The following is a 14312-nucleotide window of genomic DNA, read 5'->3' on the forward strand; positions in this document are numbered from 1 at the left end:
CAGCTTTCTAGTTTATATGAAGAGTAGCTCAGTGGTTGGTTGACTGCATATGAGCCACGATGGGGTAGGGGTGGCGGAGGGGATGAGGAGGGTTGTAAGGCTAAACTAGAGAGATCACCATAGTTTCTTTTATTCTTTTTACTTTCTTGATGAATTCCAGAATTGATTTCCTGACATTGAAGAGAGGTAACAGATTACAGTTGGCAATGATAATGGGAATCCTACCTACCTGACACATTTACTTTCTTATGAAAATACTTACAGTAAAGCAGTGAAATATTTAATTTAATGGTATTTTTGTGATGAACACCTTCACTGATTATAAAAACCAACTGAGAGTCAGTTTGAACATTATAACCAGTACATTATGTCAGTACTTTCTTTTGTAAAATATAAAAAGCATCATAAATTTTAGCTGTGTGTACTTGATAATAAGTGTAATCTTTGCAAATCTACCTCATAAGGATGTTGAATTATGCATAACAGATAACATTGTGTTTGAAATGTAGGAACTGAACTAACGTTAGCAACTAATTGCCATAGGTCATTCTTTTTTGGAAATTCTGAAAAACAGCACTATCTATTCCAGCTGAAGTAGCACATTTGAATGTACTTTATTTTTCTTCACTTTTTGTTACTTATTCAGTTTTATGTGATAAGTTTAAATGCATGTTTCTAATCGTAATCATTAAAAAAAATCCACAACATCTGTGGTCATCCATTTACAATGCTTGGTGTCAGTTTATTTATCTCTTGTAAAAATAAAATACAGTGTGCGTGTGTGAAAAAAAAAAGTGATGTAAAAAAAAACTAATATAGCGTCATATGTCAATTATATCTCAATAAAAGAGCAAAGTAATAGTTATTAATCTGTTCTCCTATATAATTTATCTCTTGTATATTATTTTTTCATTTTGAGAATGTTATAAATGTTTGATTCTTGTATGTAGGACATACCTGAGTTTTAAATCTCACAGCATTTTACCTTTTAATTGGTATGTTTATCTCATTTATATGTATGTGATAATGAATATATTTGACCTTCAGTCTAAAAAAAAAATCCACAACATCCTCCGAGTATATTTTATTTTATTTATTTATTTTTTAATTAATTAATTAATTTATTTATTTTGGCTGTGCCAGCTCCCAGTGGCGGCACGCAGACTTCTTGTTTGCGGCATGCGGACTTCCTAGTTGCAGCATGCGGACTCTTAGTTGCGGCATGCATGAGGGATGCATGTGGGATCTAGTTCCCCGAACAGGGATCAGACCCGGGGCCCCTGCATTGGGAGTGCAGAGTCTTACCTACTGAACCACCAGGGAAGTCCCCTCAGGGTATATTTTAAAAGAATTTGCCATCTTACCTTTTAACTTAATTAACTTTGGTTATACTTTTTATTGAAGCATAACACACGTACAGAAAAGTTCAAACTCGTAAATGTACAGATTGCTGTATTTTCATAAGCTGAACACACCTGTATAACCAAAATCCAGATCAAGGGACTTCCCTGGTGGTCCAGTAGTTAAGACTCTGCCCTTCCAATACAGGGGGGCTCCGGTTCGATTCCTGGAGAACTAAGATCCCACATGCTGCGCAGTGCGGCCAAAAAAAGAAAAATCCAGATCAAGAGACAGAACACTGCCACAACCCTCAAAACATCGCATTCTCCCCTCCAGTCACCCACCTGCCGTGGGATAACTACTATCCTGACTTCTAACACCAAAGATGGCTTTTGACTGCTTTTGCACTTTATATAAATGAAATCCTATAGTATGTACTCTTCTGTGTCTGGCTTTTTTCAAAACTCTACCTTTTAACTTTTTATTTTGGTAGAAATAATACTGAAACCAGTTCTTCAAAAAGGAATGCTTTCTAAATTAAATTACAAGCTTTCTAAATAATTGGTGCATTACTTTAATATATATTTTTAAAATTACTATTAGCATTCAAAGTGTATATCATTCATTAATTTTATTTTTGTAAACTTTTAAATTGGAAATTCCAGCAGGGATACCTGGTATTGGTGTGGTGTGGCTCGAGGCTGGAAGTAGAAGAGAAGCTGATAAAAAAATCAGTGTACAAAGAGGTGATCAGAGTGACTTGTTACTTTGTCTAGACAAAGATTCTGAATCAAATTTGTTATAACATGGAGATTATTTTAACAAAGATAATGTTATTCATTCAGCAATATAAACATGTAAGAATAAGTGTATAATTTGTTTTTAGGATCCATTTAAAGATAAACTTCTAGAAATAATGACAAAGATTCAAAGTTTTTGCCAAATTAGTCCAATGTCAGATTTTGGAACTCAACCCTATGAACAATGGCTCATTCAAATGGAAAAACAAGGTAATTTGGGTTTTGACATAACACAATTTATCCCATGCTTATGCCATGATTCCAGATCACATATTCCCAAGCAAACCGAAAGTAAGTGTAATAGGCAATGGAATTTCTGTGTTCTGAGTAGGACAGGGATAAACACGTTCTAATTCCTTATCTAAGGAAAGAGGCACCAATTCATTTTCTCTTTATCTCCAGAGTCTTTCACTTATTGTATATTTAAAATATTAAGATAAATATTAGTATCTCTGTTTCCAAATGCAAACGCAAACAATATGTTTTTCATGCCATTCCTCTGAGTCAGCATGAGTCAAGTATGTTTTCTTGCTGATGCAGAATACAAGTAGCAAGTCTAGGAGTCAAAAAACTTGCCCCCTTTTAGTGCTCATGGCACGTTTTGAGCCTTAATTTGCTCATTTCAAAAACATGGTGAAGCCTATTTTCGAGTCAGTATCATAAACATATTCAAGTCCACAGCACAGTTGAGGGGGTGTTCTATCATTATTTCACTCCACATAACGTATTTTTCATAGCTGCAAGAGAAGGAAATCGCAAAGATCGTGTTTGTGCAGAACATCTGAGGAAGTACAATGAGGCCCTACAAATTAATGATACAATCCGAATGATTGATGCATATAATCACCTTGAAACTTTCTACAATGATGAGAAAGAAAAGAAGTTTGCAGTCCTAGGAGATGACAGTGATGAGAGTGATGATGATGGTGATGATGATGGAGATGCAGGTGATGAAAAGAAACCTTTGAAGTTGGATGAGACAGATGAATTTCTCATGACTTTATTTTGGGGTAAGAATCAGTGTAACATTTTTGCATGGTCTTATGCATTTACCTCTTTAGCATGAACCCACTGCTTCTCAAGAGCTCTCCAAAAGTCCCTCTTAAAATAATCTTTCATTGTGAAAGAAGAAATCCCCTTCATATTGGGGCTATTTCTGATTGATGGGATTAAGTAGCCATGAGCTGTATGATCATAATTAATCATTTGGTCATCTGGTTTTATTGTCAAGATGACTGCAATAAATTTATATTAAAGACTAGCCTAATTATTAGATATGGCACAAGACTAACTGTAGTTGAACATCTTAGTACTTCATTATATAAAATCTTCCAGTTATTCACATATTTTACTAATTTAAACTAATTATTTCTTGCAAATCAAAACTGTAATGAGGTATCACCTCACGCAGTCAGAATGGCCATCATTAAAAAGTCTACAAATAGTAAATGCTGGAGAGGGTGTGGAGAAAAGAGAGTCCTCCTACACTGCTGGTGGAAATGTAAATTGGTGCAGCCACTATGGAGAACAATATGGAAGCTCCTCAAAAATCTAAAAATAGAGTTACTATATGATCCAGCAATCCCACTCCTGGGCATATATCCAGAGAAAACTCTAATTCTGAAAGATGCAAACACTGCAATCATAGCAGCACTATTTATAATAGCCAAGACATGGAAGAAACCTAAAAGTCCATCAATAGATGAATGGATACAAAAGATGTGGTATAGATAGATAGATAGATAGATATAGATATATATAGATAATGGAATACTACTCAGCCATAAAAAAGAATGAAAAAAATGCCATTTGCAGCAACATGGATGGACCTAGAGATTATCATACTAAGTGAAGTAAGTCAGACAGAAAGACAAATAATTATATGATACCACTTATATGTGGAATCTCAAATATGCTACAAAGGAACTTATTTATAAAACAGAAACAGACTCACAGACACAGAAAACAAACTTATGGTTACCAAAGGGGAAAGGTAGTGGGAGAGGGATAAATTGGGAGTTTGGGATGAGCAGATACAAACCACTATTTATAAAATAGATGAGTGACAAGGTCCTACAGTGTATCACAGGGAACTATATTCAATATCTTGTAATATCATATTCAATATCTTGTAATAAACCATAATGGAAAAGAATCTGAAAAAGAATATATATAATACTTATGTATATATAACTGAATCACTTTACCGTACACCCGAAACTAACACAACATTGTAAATCAAGTATATACTTCAATAAAAAAGAAAATAAATAAACTAATTATTTCTTAAAGAAAATAAGAAAATGTTGAAAAAGCTGGCTGTAAACCCAGAACATGAAAATGAAAAGCTGACCAAATTGAGAAACACCATAATGGAACAATATACAAGGGCCGAAGAATCAGCACGAGGAATAATTTTCACAAAAACACGACAAAGTGCATACGCCCTTTCCCAGTGGATTACTGAAAATGAAAAATTTGCAGAAGTAGGAGTCAAAGCCCACCATCTGATTGGAGCTGGACACAGCAGTGAGTTCAAGCCCATGACACAGGTGAAAACATCCTTTTGGATTTTTTTTCCTTATGCCGTTATTTCCCTTCCCAGTTTAGTTGTAGTCTTTTGTTCATCAATCTTCCCACCAACCCACCAATACTTTAATGGAATGAAACACTTGTTCTTGAAAGAAGATTGTTTAATAGCAATCAATCTGTGGTATTTGATAGGCTAACCGTTGTTCTAGGAATCATGTTTTCCACAGTCTTGGAGCAACTTTCTAGATTGAGTTTCCTTTGCAAAAAATGATTGACATTTAAACTTAGTAACAAAATGGGAAAACAATTGCAATATAATATCAAGTGGAAAAATCAAATTCCCACAAAAATGTGTGCATTATAATTAGAATTATGTAAAATATGTTTGCATAGAATGAGATCTTTAAGGGAATTTGGAAAAATTAAGACATTTGATGTGTTAGAGATTTGGGACTATGAGAGATTTTCTTTTCCTTTTTAAGATTTGTTTTGTTTTGTTTTCAATTCATTATACTACTTTTGTGCACAGTATTAAAAAAACACTTGGGAGAGAAAAAAAGACAGTCATAGAGATTATAAGCATGGGTGAAACCAGGATAGCTTGTTGGAGTAAAATGTTCTGAAGTCATATTGGTCCTCAGTCTTGCTGGACAAGGGGACACTTCAGTTCTGTTATGCTCATCATCATTTGGTCCACTGGAGCAAATTAAATCTGTTTTAATGTTTGCTGAAAAATAGTCATTCTTGAAATTGTTTACCATAACTCTCAGTATACTCTCTACATGTACTCATGTTAAAGTTGCCTCTAAAGTTTATGCCAGAGAATGCACTGTTTTCTTTCAAAAAACAAACTCCTTGTTGGGTAAGGAGTTTACATCCTTTTTTATGATGAGAGCTGGTTTACTTAATATGTTTCCCTTTTTGCCCTAGCTTCCAGGAAACTCACAGGTAAAATTGAAGTTCATTTTCTCAGCCTATGTGTTAATCCTTGCAAGTAATATACCTATACGCTTTCATTTTTGGTCCTGTTTTTAAGTTTTTATTCTATTAGCTTTAGTGTTAAGACTTTGATTTTATGTGGCCTCAGCTCCTCTTTGAAAAGAGATGGGGTACAAATGGAAGGTATGCATTCAAAGCTAGTTTTTGCTCCTTATCCATTTCAGACTTGGTGGCTGCATGCCAAAATTTAGAACATGCCCCCTTCCTCACTCCCCACATCCTCACCTGTAAACTGAGCTGGACTCATTGGAAGAGGAGTTAAGCATCTATGTGATATGATTTGAGGGTCTGACACTGTGTCTGAAATTTTCCTTTTTAAAGTTACTCCTGTGAATGAAGGCAAAAACATCTGCTAAAATCCAAAAACATGTAAGTTTTTATCAGTGGATATGAGTGCAAGAAGGAGAAATTATCAGAGAAGACTGGAGAGCGATCTTTCTGCAGGATTCTCCAGCAGTTAGGAGTCAAATAAAGACACCTGACATGCTGCCTCTGAAAAGAAAGGGATGGGAATAGGAGAACATACGTTTGTCTGACAGGTGTATTTTTGTTTAATGTTTGGGGGCAAAAGATAGGGTGAATGTGCACCAAAGGCCACTGGACCAACAGCTTTGATAAGAATGGTTATGAAAATAAAACTCTACTGGCCACGTCGAGCTAGAATTATGCTCAATCATTCCTCCTATGCAAGGGCCAGAGTGCATATTTGATTTCTTTACCTACATTAACTTTCAAAATTCAGATTTTTCCACAAATATAGCTGTTTTAATTATGTTTTTAATAACATCTTTCATTTTTATTTATATCCTTTTGAACAGATAATATATTTACCTCTTTCAAAATTAATAAGGTACAGGATGTACCACTGTCCTCCAGTCTCCCAGCTCCCCTCACTGGAGGCAGCCAATGTTTTCAGTTTCTTCCAGGAATGTTTCTTTTTTTTTTTTTTTTTGCTTGAATGTCTCTTAAAATGACCAAATGCAGTATACCGTGTGTATTTTCTCTGTGACTCAAAATCCAGCTATATCTTTAAAACTGTCACTGCATCTTATCCTCTGTTAAAGAGTCTGAAATTAATGTATCAATAGTAAAAAGCAAAGCCTATTTTAGTTTCTCATTGCTGTATCCTCTTCTCAACTGAAAGCATCTCCTTTCTTCCTCCCAAGTCACCCATCAATTTATTTCCTTGGCATAAATGATGGCCTTCCCACCTCCAGACTGGAGGATGGAAATATTTTTGTCATTGTATAGTAATCCCAGATTGGAATTCAAATGTTGTCTCACCATCACGTCTTTGTTCAATGCCAAAAACAGATGGCAGCAAATCCGTGTATGATTTAATTCTTTAATTTACACTGACCAGTTGCAATTTAATATTTCTTTTCCTAATTAGAAGATTTTAATGTGTTTAGTGTTACAACATTTAATTTACTAAAATGTTTCTTCAGAATGAACAAAAAGAAGTCATTAGTAAATTTCGCACGGGAAAAATAAATCTGCTTATCGCTACCACAGTGGCAGAAGAAGGTCTGGATATTAAAGAATGTAATATCGTTATCCGTTATGGTCTCGTCACTAACGAAATAGCCATGGTCCAGGTACATTCAAATACCTCAATTATGTTAATTTTTGATTTTGTGTTCTTGTTTTGTTTTCTTTTAGTAAAACAGCACACATAGTTTTAAAAATATATGTTTTCCTACGAAAATAGAAATCAACCAGATAACCAGACAGCCACCAAATTAAGAAATACTTGGATTTCAGGGGTCCATGTGTTATTCAGTGCCTCACTACTCAGAATGCATTTTTCATGAGGATGATATTAGAGTTGATAGTGAGGTTCCTGGGCAAGGCCATAACATTTTCTTTTACTGAAAATGTACCTAAATATTATCACTTTATACAGAAGACTATAGAAATGTATCACCATGTTGAGCATGTTTTCATGGAAATACGTGCTCAACGTTGAAGGTAGGATGCCAGGAATAGGGCAGCATTCTCCACAGGTCTGGTGGCAAGGTCAGAGATGCCCTTCTCCCCATTCATCCCTCCTGCGAGGTGGGGGGCAGTGGGACTTCCCCAGCCCAAACCACTGATGATGGTTCACAGGGTTTGAGAGGGGTGCCCCGGGGAACAGAAAGGCGGGACAGGACAGTCTTGTGTTATTGAGGCTTTTGAGGGCTGGTGTGGGGACTTAACCACCCTCATTCTAGAACATTTTTTCTGCATTAAGGTGCATTTTGAGTTTGAAATAGCAGACTAATAAAGAATGAAAAATAATTAACTTTACAGAGAATAGAGGGATCATTGGAGGACTGGGAGACTGAGCAGTGAATATCATTCCAGGACAAAAATGGGAGCATTCACAGCAAGGCATAGTCCTTCATTGACTTGATTTCTTTCTGTTCTCAGAGTCGTGGTCGAGCCAGAGCTGACGAGAGCACCTACGTCCTGGTTGCCCAAAGAGGCTCAGGAGTTATTGAACGTGAGACAGTTAATGATTTCCGAGAGAAAATGATGTATAAAGCTATAGACCGTGTTCAAAATATGAAACCAGAGGAGTATGCTCGTAAGGTATTGTTTTGGGCCAGCTCTGAATTTTGGTTTTCCCTTGAAAATGGCTGCCTGTGGTTACCATTGATATCTCTGTGGCTAAGTCTCCAGACAGAAACTGTGCTGAATTATAAATTCCAGTTTGATGAGCTGTGCTGAGTCCAGATTCACATACAAAGAATCAAGATCCATGGTGGGCAGAAATTGTCAGGGAGCCGTTCTATAAACTTTGATAATATAAATTTAGGTTGTCCCTAATCCAGAAAGACTAGTGCAACTCACTCGTTCAACCACACCTGGTCATTTTGGTCAGGTCTAATCGGTACAGGCACAATTTTTTCATTCCAGAAATATCTGTGAACTGCCTACTGTGTGTCAGGCAACATTGTAGAAACAGAACATAGCGGCAAGCAACGCAGATAGACCCCTGCTGCATGAAACTTATATTCGAGTACGTACATGGTGAGATTTGAGGAGGGGAAACAATAAACAGAAATAAGGCAACTTATACATCGAATGGAAAGAAGAGCTGGAGAATTAGAACAGGACAATGTGAAACAAGCTTCTAGATGAGCACTTTAGGTTTGGTGTTTGGGAAAGGCTTCTTAGAGGGAGAGACATTGAGGCTAACCCTGAATGGTAAGAAAATACATCATATATCATCTAGCTGCATCTCAGTTTACTAACATGGAGTCATTTGAGTTGTGAGAGGAATGCAGTGAAGGAAGAATGTAGTTCTACAGTATTTCAGGAAATCCCCCATACCACTGAATTAAAGACTGTAACTACTATAATAGCAAACAATCCATTTAGAAGAAAATTCACACCCTTGCATATGGGTGTGAATGTTAGTTTCTTAACATTGGAATTGGCTCTACCCTAAATAGAGTTTCACAAAAGGGATGCTTTCAAATTGGTGTGCATTGCTATAACCAACTCCAAGGTTTCCTGGCCAGGTTTCTACATGAATTTATATTTTAAAACCCCTTTAAATATAAGGCAAACCAAACATTTTGTGGCGTCAGATCAAACATTTGTGGCCATATAATACCCCTGGAAAGTTATTGTTTTACATTTAAAGTCCTAAATAAATCAGTCAAGTGGGATGTTTTCAAAGGTTGATATTTCAAGACCTGTTGTTCTGTATAAACTCTAGAACCATCTCTGGAGTTTATGAGTCACATTTTTCCAGATAATCTCTAGAAAGAGACCCAGTCCCTTTGGGGGCCCTGGAATGGACTATATTTTTAGGTCTCCTTTGGCTAAGAGACCTACTCTCCTGAAACTACTCCAGGTAGACAACCCCAGAGAAGGGATGACAATGGCGTGGGGTATATGCCACCACTACTCTGTACAAAGCCCCCAGCACCCATTGCCACCAGGTCAAAGCACTCCTTTCTTCTGATTTAAGAACTTCCTCAACACAACTTTCAGGCAACCACTTATCAATGGTGAGAGTTGACACATAAGGGGAGGTTTATTTTCCATGTCCTATACTGAGTTTATACATAACCAAAAGCTTCTTCAATCAAATCAGACTTCTGGGAGCAAGTTGAAGGTGTTAAACATGTTCCCTGGCCTTCACCCAACAACATTTGCCACATTTTTACATTTTATTTGGGCTTTGATCATAGCTGTGCCTCCCATATATTTGTTATGATTTATTTTCTCTTTTTGCCCCTCTAATTGTTTCATATTCTTTACTAGTTTAGAGCTACTCTTTTGGTTTCCGGTGTCCTGATTACATTTCCAAACACTGACCTCGGTTTTGCTGCCTTTTTTTCTGTCAAGCTCATAGTTGTTTCTTAATTGCCCACATGTATCTGTTCCTGTATGCCAAATCATCTTTGCACCAGCTCCCTGACCTGTAAATAGCTTGCAAGAACAACCTAATTAAACTTTTAAAGAACAGAATACTTCAATTCATTACATTGTTATAATTTACATGGGAAATTAGTCTTCATACTTGTCTGATTAAACTATGTCATAGCCTGCAGGCTCACTTGCAAGGTTTTGTTCTCTTTTCTGTGCTAAATATGGCTGCCTCAAATCAAGGTCTAAAACACAGAGGCGAGAGCCAAAGAGATGGGCCATTCAGCTTTGCTCCTCAGCACTGGTAGTTTACTTTTACTGAAAACTTTCCTTCGATCTTAAGGAAAACAATGGCTTCCTCCACAACTTAATATAAATTTGTCATCTCTGAGAGGTTTAGTTTGGAGGTAAATTATTTGAGAACTAGGTTTTCTATTGTGAAATTGTATAGGTATGAGAAATGGCCAGTCCCTACCTAAGTTTTATATCTCTCACAACCTATATTTTCTCTGTTATGAAATATTGATACGTTTCTCTACTAGCCACAGAATGGGGGATAGAAAAATTTAAGGACTTATTCTCTCATATAAAGAATGTGGGCAGTGGGCAATCTAGACCCATACAATCGCTCCATGACGTCATGAGGAAGCCAAAACTCCTCTGTCTCTCTTCTCTGCCCTTTTATTATTTGGCTTCCATTCTCAAGGTCAAAGCTTTTAGAATTTCAGCTGCTGCATGTTCACTCTAAGAAGGAAGGAAGAGCAAGATGGAAAAGGCAACAGTGCCCATGCCAACTATCTGATAAGGAACTTTCCTGGAAATTTCACTCAACATCTTCTTATGTCTCAAAGGCCACTGGCTTGGAAATGTCCTCATTTAGCTGGCATATTTCCACTCAGAATAAAATTATAGTTCTGTTCCTATGAAGAATGGCTGCTGAGTGGGAAACTAGTATTTTCTGTCACAAATGTATGGAGGAGATAAAGATAGCTAAGAGTCTGGAAATTACAACATATGAAGAAAAATGAAAGAAACCGGGGGCTTATCATGGATAAGAAACGACTAAGGGTGATGAAGTAACAGTGTTTAGTTCTTTAAAGAGACTCCATGTGGAAGAAAAATTAGACTTATTTTATGAGACAGAATTAAAACTAACGGAGGTGGGGCTTAGAGAGATTTTTTTTTTTTTTTTTTTAATATTGCCAAAGACTTTCTCACAACAGAACTTTTCTAAAATGGAATGGGCTGTGTTCTGAACACCTGAGGATTCCATATTTCTGTGATTACAGGAGAAGATTCTATACTAAGTTCTTTGGGGGCCATCACCTCATTACTTCTATTTCTAGACCAAGTATAGAATTTCATGAGTCAAGTGTACATTTTCATAACTGTCTAAGATCTCTGAATTCCAGGAGACTTACTTCAGTGAAACGATGAAAAAGACCACATTGAATATTCTTTTCTTGATGCAGATTTTGGAATTACAGATGCAAAGTATATTGGAAAAGAAAATGAAAATCAAGAGAAGTATTGCAAAGCAATTCAAGGACAACCCATCATTAATAAGTTTTCTCTGTAAAAACTGTAGTGTGCTAGCCTGCTCTGGAGAAGATATCCACGTAATTGAAAAGATGCACCATGTCAATATGACACCAGAGTTCAAGTAAGTCCAGGAAGACTTAATTTTAAATTTCTTTATAAGGGATGAAGCAGGTTGTACTGTAAATGTTCTTCCAAAATAGTACAAATGAGATTCATTATTTTTCAGAACTTTCCTTTCTCAGCCCCCAAATTATAAACCCTATTTCGTGTACAGTTTTCAAATATATGCACTGGGGCAGGAAAGGAGAAGTGAAAGCCACTTTCATCCAAGGCACATCAGTTTGTGAATGCTCATATTTGTTCTCAACTTCTTGAACAACTTAAGTCTAGTTAAAGTAATCAGCAGACTTGAAAGAAGCTACAAAAGGCCACATACCCCTTGAGAGGTGCCTGCTGATCTGGAAGAAGGGATGAGGTGCTGGCTGGTGCACGCATGTGGACAAGTGGCAAGCCCAGCAATGCGTACCATGTGCTGCATACTGGTCCTGTGTGAGTTCTCAGGGGTGATTCTGATTCCTTGATAATTTTAGGAAACTGTACATTGTGAGAGGAAACAAAGCACTGCAAACAAAGTTTGCTGACTATCAAACAAATGGAGAGATAATCTGCAAAGAATGTGGCCAAGTAAGTAAATTGCTGTGGGCTTAATTTTACTTTGGCCGAAAGGAATTCTTAACTGAATGTGCTTTTCTTAAAAAAAAATTATATATTTATCTTTGGCTGCATTGGGTCTTCGTTGCTGTGCACGGGGGAGGGCTACTCTTCGTTGCAGTGTGCGGGCTTCTCATTGCGGTGGCTTCTCTTGTTGCGGAGCACAGGCTCTAGGTGCGCGGGCTTCAGTAGTTGTGGCTCGCGGGCTCAGTAGTTGGCTCACAGGGCATGTGGGATCTTCTGAGACCAGGGATCGAACCTGTGTGTCCTGCATTGGTAGGTGGATTCTTAACCACTGTGCCACCAGGGGAGTCCATGAATGTGCATTTAATTTTTCCTCTTGTTCTCTCTTTTGTTTTCCAGGCTTGGGGAACGATGATGGTGCACAAAGGCCTAGATTTGCCTTGTCTCAAAATAAAGAATTTTGTAGTCATTTTCAAAAATAATTTACCTAGGAAACAATACAAAAAGTGGGTAGAATTACCAATAACATTTCCCGATCTTAACTATTCAGAATATTGTTTGTTTAGTGATGAAGATTGACATTTGATTCAAGATTCTTTTAAAATATTATCAACTTAACATTTAACATGATTTTGATGATTGTTTTCATTATACTACAGAACTGATGTGAGAATTAATAAAAATCATTGCTTTACTCTGTGTTGAGCTGTATGCAAGAAGACAATATCTTATACTTTCAATTTCTACCTTGTTAGTGGGCAGAGGTAAAGAAAAGCTACCAGTAAAACTCATTAGTGTGGAGCATTATAGTACAGTGGAAAGAATGCTCGGGTATAAATGTGGATCTGAGGTACTAATCTCAGTCCTGTCACTAATTTTAAGAATAAAATTAAGCAAATCCGTTCATCTTTCTGAATTAGTCTCCTTGTTGGTGAAATGGTTATGGTATTATCTGCCTTTGCTTTTATTAGCTTTCTATTGCTTCATAACAAATTACCACAAATTTAGTGGCTTAAAACAACACCCATTTATTATTGCATATGTTCTGTAGGCCAGAGGTCAAGGCGGGGTCCTCTGCTCAGTGTCTCAGAAGGCCGAAATCAGGGCGTCAGCCAGATGATGTTCTCATCCAGATACACTGGGGGAAGAATCACTTCCAAGCTCTTTCAGTTTGCTGGCTGTCACCTCCTTGCAGCTGAAGACTAGGATTCCTGTTTTCTTGCTAGCTGTCTACTGGGGATCATTCTAAGCTCCACGGGCACCCTCACCACGTGGCCTGCTCACGGGGCCTCTCACAGCTCTTTGCTTCTTCACGGCCAGCAGGAGACTCTCTCAACTCCGCTAAGGCAGTCTTAACTGTAATCCCATCATACTCACAGGTCCCGCCCACACTCAAGGTCGGGGGAATTTTCAGGGAATATACACTGCAGGCGGAGATCTTGGAGGCCTTCTTAGAATTCTGCTTCCCAGTTTTTGTGATTAAGTCATATGTGTGTATATATGAAAGCACTTTGAAAAATATGAAGCACCATGAAAGGCAAGGTATTATTGAGAAGCAGCCATCAGGCAGGTCAAGGCTTACTTCCACAGCTTTCCCTCCATGAACATAACACTGTGCTCAAAAATTACCTAACAAGAATGGAGGCTAAATCCTAGACTAGTTATGAATACACAGAAGATTTCCTGTGTCAGTGGAGATGTCCAGGGTTCATACAGGGTTGAGCAGGCAGCAGATGCTGGATCATTGGAGAATAAATAGAAAATGCCTACCTCTACCACTCCCTAGTCCTAAGCAGAAGAGTAACCTCTCTGTGTCTGGGACGTTGTCAGCATTCCTGAACTAAGTGTGATCATTTGGAGATAGACACAGGGCCCAGTACAACAGAACATTCTCCCAGCAAATAAACAGCCTCTTTTGTCATGGAAGAACCACATGATAAAGACAGAACCACAGCTGACCATTTTAACCCACACTTACCCCGTCTCACAGATGGTCTGCTCCAGAGAAAGTTACCTCCTATGACTAAGGAGAAACAAAATGTTGGAGGGAGTGAAAAG

At 37.4% G+C, this 14312-nt stretch overlaps 1 protein-coding gene across 1 annotated transcript in view; it reads left to right on the forward strand.

The window, feature by feature from the left end:
* The window catches only part of IFIH1 (interferon induced with helicase C domain 1), a 56001-nt gene extending 42850 nt beyond the window's left edge, over positions 1 to 13151 (forward strand). The window contains exons 9-16 of the mRNA XM_060016679.1: positions 2228 to 2351; positions 2879 to 3151; positions 4434 to 4693; positions 7121 to 7270; positions 8085 to 8246; positions 11510 to 11700; positions 12170 to 12263; positions 12654 to 13151. Of these exons, the coding sequence (XP_059872662.1) occupies positions 2228 to 2351; positions 2879 to 3151; positions 4434 to 4693; positions 7121 to 7270; positions 8085 to 8246; positions 11510 to 11700; positions 12170 to 12263; positions 12654 to 12833 (1434 nt within the window). The 3' untranslated portion in view covers positions 12834 to 13151. The remainder of the gene's footprint in view (positions 1 to 2227; positions 2352 to 2878; positions 3152 to 4433; positions 4694 to 7120; positions 7271 to 8084; positions 8247 to 11509; positions 11701 to 12169; positions 12264 to 12653) is intronic.
* The last annotated feature ends 1161 nt before the right edge of the window (positions 13152 to 14312 follow it).

The sequence above is a fragment of the Delphinus delphis genome, chromosome 7 (assembly GCF_949987515.2).
Source record: "Delphinus delphis chromosome 7, mDelDel1.2, whole genome shotgun sequence".
Lineage (NCBI taxonomy): Eukaryota > Metazoa > Chordata > Mammalia > Artiodactyla > Delphinidae > Delphinus > Delphinus delphis.